The sequence below is a fragment of the Labrus bergylta genome, chromosome 17 (assembly GCF_963930695.1).
Source record: "Labrus bergylta chromosome 17, fLabBer1.1, whole genome shotgun sequence".
NCBI lineage: Eukaryota > Metazoa > Chordata > Actinopteri > Labriformes > Labridae > Labrus > Labrus bergylta.
Window position 1 is genome coordinate 27,259,296 of NC_089211.1, and position 5,756 is coordinate 27,265,051.

Genomic DNA, 5,756 nt, shown 5'->3' on the forward strand with positions numbered 1-5,756 from the left:
CTGAGTAAAGAGTCCATCAGTATTAACTCATCCATTCATACACATTCACACACTGATGGTAGAGGCCGCTGAGTAAAGAGTCCATCAGTATCAACTCATCCATTCATACACATTCACACACTGATGGTAGAGGCTGCTGAGTAAAGAGTCCATCAGTATTAACTCATCCATTCACACACTGATGGTAGAGGCTGCTGAGTAAAGAGTCCATCAGTATTAACTCATCCATTCATACACATTCACACACTGGTGGTAGAGGCTGCTGAGTAAAGAGTCTGTCAGTATTAACTCATCCATTCACACACTGATGGTAGAGGCTGCTGAGTAAAGAGTCCATCAGTATTAACTCATCCATTCACACACTGATGGTAGAGGCTGCTGAGTAAAGAGTCCATCAGTATTAACTCATCCACTCACACACATTCACACACTGATGGTAGAGGCTGCTGTGTTTCAGTTCTTTAGATTTTAAACCTCTTTTCTGTGATAACGAGTTAAATTCAGCCGTTTCCTCAAGAACTTCATTCACTCGTTATCAGTTGAAAAGCGAGTTTCAAGGGAATGTGTCCTCTTTGGGCTTCTGTACACAGAGTGGGCATGATGCCAGATGTTCAGATCCTACTACAAATGTTATGTTATCAAAATTTGTTTAAGCCTCCTGTGATAACTTGTTCATTTCTTCTCTGTCCTCCAGATCTCAAGACAGTAACTCGTCATCTCAGGAAACCAGCGAGGTAATCCTGAGATAATATAAACAGGTAAAGAGTTACTCGCTTACACGGGAAAGTGGAGTTAAATAAACATTATTGATGCATGTCAGCATCTCTGTGAAACCATAGCAACAAAAGAGATGTCCTACACATGAATCCAATATTTTCTTATTATTGTTTTCAATCATCAACATTGTCAGATAAAGTCCTGAACTTCTTATTTCCCTGTGTTCATTTCACTTTACCAACTTGAGTGTGTAAAAACAGATTATATATATATTATTCCCTGCTCTGTGTTTTAGACCTAATGATGAACAGTGTGAATAAACACCAAATCTAAAAACAACAACATGTATTTGTTCAGACAGGTGAGAGGGAGATAACCTCCTTCATAGTGTATAAAAACCGTAGACTGTAAATATTGATAAAAACCCTGCCATGTCCAGTAGGTGGCGGCAGTGAGACAAATAAAGATGTCAACCGCTATTAAACTCCGCAGAAGAAGAATTTATTTTTATTTTTATTTTTATTGTGAAACACGGACCGGAAGCTGTTTAGCTCATCATAACGTTAGCACACAGCTAACTGAGCACACAGATTCATATCAGGGTTTACATGTTCATGTCGTCACCGTGTCTGCTGAATACTGACACCATGTGACCACATCCCGGAAGGTACGTTCACTTATAAATGTAAATAAATAATGTAGCTTTAGCTGTAGCTACGTGTTTTTAAATGACACGGACGTTAGCGCACACACACACACACACACACACACAGACACACAGACACACACACACACAGACACACACACAGAGACACACACACACACACACACACACACACACACACACACACACACAGACACACACACACACACACACACAGACACACACAGACACACACACACACACACACACACACACACACACACACAGACACACACACACACAGACACACACACACACACACACACACACACACAGACACACACAGACACACACACACACAGACACACACACACACACACACACACACACACACACACACACACACACACACACACAGACACACACACACAGACACACACACACACAGACACACACACACACACTCACACACACACACACACACACAGACACACACAGACACACACACACACACACACACACACACACACACACACACACACACACACAGACACACACAGACACACACACACACACACACACACACACACACACACACAGACACACACACAGACACACACACACAGACACACACACACACAGAGACACACACACAGAGACACACACACACACACACACACACACACACACACACACACACACAGAGACACACACACAGAGACACACACACACAGAGACACAGTCTGAATAGATGAGATGTTTGTTTTATGTTCACAGGTGAAGCTCAGGTGTAGTTTTTAGTGCCTTGCTCGGAGAGTCAGGGTTGGAGGTTTCGGGTCTACAAAGAACATAAAGAAAAGAAAATATAGGATGAGCAATAAAAAGAGAGAGAGAGATGGCTGACGTTCCCGCTTTGTTTGTGTCATTCAGACGGTGTGCAGGAGTGTCAGCTGATATCAGGTGTGTAGGACTTCTGTTGTTGTTGCCATGGTATCAAGCAGGTGTCTCATATCAAAGTGTAATAATGTGGTTTTTAAATCGTCAGGTCGTGATGTCTCCCAGCAGCAGTGCGGTGTCTCACGGCGTCCCTGTGGTCGCTGTGTGTCTAGCCGCTCTGCTGCTCTCTAACCTGCTGCTCTACCTGTACCTGGACACTCTGTATCACCCAGATGAACACCTGCTGTCCTCTGGTGACGGCTGTCCACCTGGACACTTTAAGATGAGCACCATGAGGAACTGCACGCCCTGGCTCACGTGTTCTCAGATCACAGCCGAGGTCCGCCCCCTGAAGCTGATTGGACAAGGAGCCGTTAAAAAGGTACAGTGAGTTTCTTTTGAGTCTTTTATCACCCGTCCCTCCTCACCTGTCCCTCCTCACCCGTTCCTCCTCACCTGTCCCTCCTCACCTGTCCCTCCTCACCCGTCCCTCCTCACTTGTCCCTCCTCACCTGTCCCTCCTCACCTGTCCCTCCTCACCCGTCCCTCCTCACCCGTCCCTCCTCACCTGTCCCTCCTCACCTGTCCCTCCTCACCTGTCCCTCCTCACCCGTCCCTCCTCACCCGTCCCTCCTCACCTGTCCCTCCTCACCTGTCCCTCCTCACCCGTTCCTCCTCACCTGTCCCTCCTCACCCGTCCCTCCTCACCTGTCCCTCCTCACCTGTCCCTCCTCACCCGTTCCTCCTCACCTGTCCCTCCTCACCCGTCCCTCCTCACCTGTCCCTCCTCAGCTGTCCCTCCTCACCTGTCCCTCCTCACTTGTCCCTCCTCACCCGTTCCTCCTCACCCGTCCCTCCTCACCCGTCCCTCCTCACCCGTTCCTCCTCACCCGTTCCTCCTCACTTGTCCCTCCTCACCCGTCCCTCCTCACTTGTCCCTCCTCACTTGTCCCTCCTCACCCGTTCCTCCTCACCCGTCCCTCCTCACCCGTTCCTCCTCACTTGTCCCTCCTCACCTGTCCCTCCTCACCCGTCCCTCCTCACTTGTCCCTCCTCACTTGTCCCTCCTCACCTGTCCCTCCTCACCTGTCCCTCCTCACTTGTCCCTCCTCACCCGTTCCTCCTCACCCGTCCCTCCTCACTTGTCCCTCCTCACCCGTTCCTCCTCACCCGTCCCTCCTCACTTGTCCCTCCTCACCCGTCCCTCCTCACTTGTCCCTCCTCACCCGTCCCTCCTCACCCGTTCCTCCTCACCCGTCCCTCCTCACCCGTCCCTCCTCACTTGTCCCTCCTCACCCGTCCCTCCTCACTTGTCCCTCCTCACCCGTCCCTCCTCACTTGTCCCTCCTCACCCGTCCCTCCTCACCCGTCCCTCCTCACCCGTTCCTCCTCACCCGTCCCTCCTCACCCGTTCCTCCTCACCCGTCCCTCCTCACCCGTTCCTCCTCACTTGTCCCTCCTCACCCGTTCCTCCTCACCTGTCCCTCCTCACCCGTTCCTCCTCACCCGTCCCTCCTCACCCGTTCCTCCTCACCCGTCCCTCCTCACCCGTCCCTCCTCACCCGTTCCTCCTCACCCGTCCCTCCTCACCCGTTCCTCCTCACTTGTCCCTCCTCACCCGTTCCTCCTCACCCGTCCCTCCTCACCCGTTCCTCCTCACCCGTCCCTCCTCACCCGTTCCTCCTCACTTGTCCCTCCTCACCCGTTCCTCCTCACCCGTCCCTCCTCACCCGTTCCTCCTCACTTGTCCCTCCTCACCCGTTCCTCCTCACCCGTCCCTCCTCACCCGTTCCTCCTCACTTGTCCCTCCTCACCCGTCCCTCCTCACCCGTTCCTCCTCACCCGTCCCTCCTCACCCGTTCCTCCTCACCTGTCCCTCCTCACCCGTCCCTCCTCATCCGTCCCTCCTTACCTGTCCCGGTCTGTGTCCTCAGGTGTACCTGGCAGAGTGGAGGGGTCAGAAGGTGGCTCTGTCCACACTGTCCTCTCCTGATTACCTGGAGGACTTCCTTCACGGCGTGTCGATGCTTCAGGCTCTGCAGGCTCCTCAGGTGGTGCAGCTGGTGGGTTTCTGCCTGTCAGACTCTACTCAGGTCACAGAGTACCACCCGCTGGGCTCCCTCCTGAACCTGGAGACCGTCCTCTCTCAGGAGCAGCATCACAGACACAACACTTGGCAGGTGAGACTGCAGCTGGCCGTGGACTATGTGTCCATCCTGGCCTTCCTGCACAGCAGCCCGGCCGGCTGCAGGGTGATGTGTGACTCCAACAGTCTAGAGAAGACTCTGTCTCAGGTGCTGCTGACTCCACAGCTCCACCTGGTGGTGAACGACCTGGACGCACTGCCTCAGGTAGACCGCTCCTCAGGTCTGCTGGTGAAGTGTGGGCACCGAGAGCTGATGGGGGACTTTGTGGCCCCAGAGCAGCGGTGGCCCTTCAGAGAGGAGGCATTCTCTGACGAGCTCATGGCGCCATACGACGAGAAGACGGACGTCTGGAAGATCCCCGACGTCACATGGTACCTGATGGGACGGGTACCTGGAGGAGACCTGGTCCACTTCCACCTGTTCCAGATCCACGAGAAGTGTAAGCAGGTGGACCCAAAGCTCCGCCCCTCAGCACAGGATGTTGTGCATGTGTACAGATCAGTGTACAGTAGCATGGTGAGGGACAGCGCTGCAGTCAGAGACATGCTGTAGAGCTCTATGAAAATATTCTCTTTAATAAAAGATCCAAAAGAAACCAAACGTCTGATCTGTTTACTGATGGTTACAATTCACTTCTTTAAAATATTAATAACTGATATAATTATTTATATATCATATAAATATAATCTCCCAAGAACGTCTATTGACTTTGTAAAAAGATTATGTTTTTGTTATTTTTGGATAATACCGGTGTTACGGTTTAAAAAGTTACCATGTTAAATGGTGACTCCCTCCAAATGCATTTTAGCCAATCGTCTGCAGCATTGGTTTGATGTTAGTGGTACAACCCTGTCTGGTTTTATTTGATATACAAAGATCAGAACTTTCTTTGTAAACTTAGGCAATGCCACATCCCCCAATCTGGGCTGACCTGTGGGATACCACAAAGGATCCATCCTAGGGCCTTCCATGAGGTCAAATTATCCAGCAGCAAAAGCTCTCATACCACTTTTATGCAGATGATACTCAGCTATATCTACCTGCCAAATAATCAGTCAGATTCCACTCTGTTTGATACTGGCTTTTACGTTCCATCTCCAGGTCAAAGCAGTCGTAAAATCCAGCACATTTTTTTACAGTGTAGAGCAGTGTGAGTATTTGTTTTTACAGTGTGGAGCAGTTTGAGTGTTTTTTTTTTTTTTTTTACAGTTTAGAGCAGTGTGAGTGTTTTTTACAGTGTAGAGCAGTGTGAGTGTTTTTTACAGTTTAGAGCAGTGTGAGTGTTTTTTTACAGTTTAGAGCAGTGTGAGTGT

General features: G+C 50.4%; 1 protein-coding gene across 2 annotated transcripts; it reads left to right on the top strand.

Moving 5' to 3' along the window:
- The first annotated feature begins 1,239 nt into the window (after nt 1–1,239).
- Nucleotides 1,240–5,043, top strand: LOC136183222 (protein O-mannose kinase-like). 2 transcript variants are annotated; one of them, XM_065965910.1, is made up of 4 exons: nt 1,240–1,384; nt 2,138–2,320; nt 2,406–2,678; nt 4,231–5,043. In XM_065965910.1, the coding sequence occupies exons 3-4, from the start codon at nt 2,412–2,414 to the stop codon at nt 4,993–4,995; spliced, it is 1,032 nt and encodes a 343-aa protein (XP_065821982.1). In that variant the 5' UTR covers nt 1,240–1,384; nt 2,138–2,320; nt 2,406–2,411; the 3' UTR covers nt 4,996–5,043. The 2 variants fall into 2 exon arrangements, with proteins under 2 accessions (XP_065821982.1, XP_065821984.1); XM_065965912.1 differs by having other exon boundaries at nt 1,269–1,384; nt 2,291–2,320.
- Nucleotides 5,044–5,756: the final 713 nt, after the last annotated feature.

Coding starts and splice junctions, on each gene's coding strand:
- LOC136183222 (XM_065965910.1), top strand. CDS start 2,412: ATGTCTCCCAGCAGCAGTGCGGTGTCTCACGGCGTCCCTGTGGTCGCT. Junction 2,679..4,230: donor GACAAGGAGCCGTTAAAAAG/GTACAGTGAGTT, acceptor CTGTGTCCTCAG/GTGTACCTGGCAGAGTGGAG.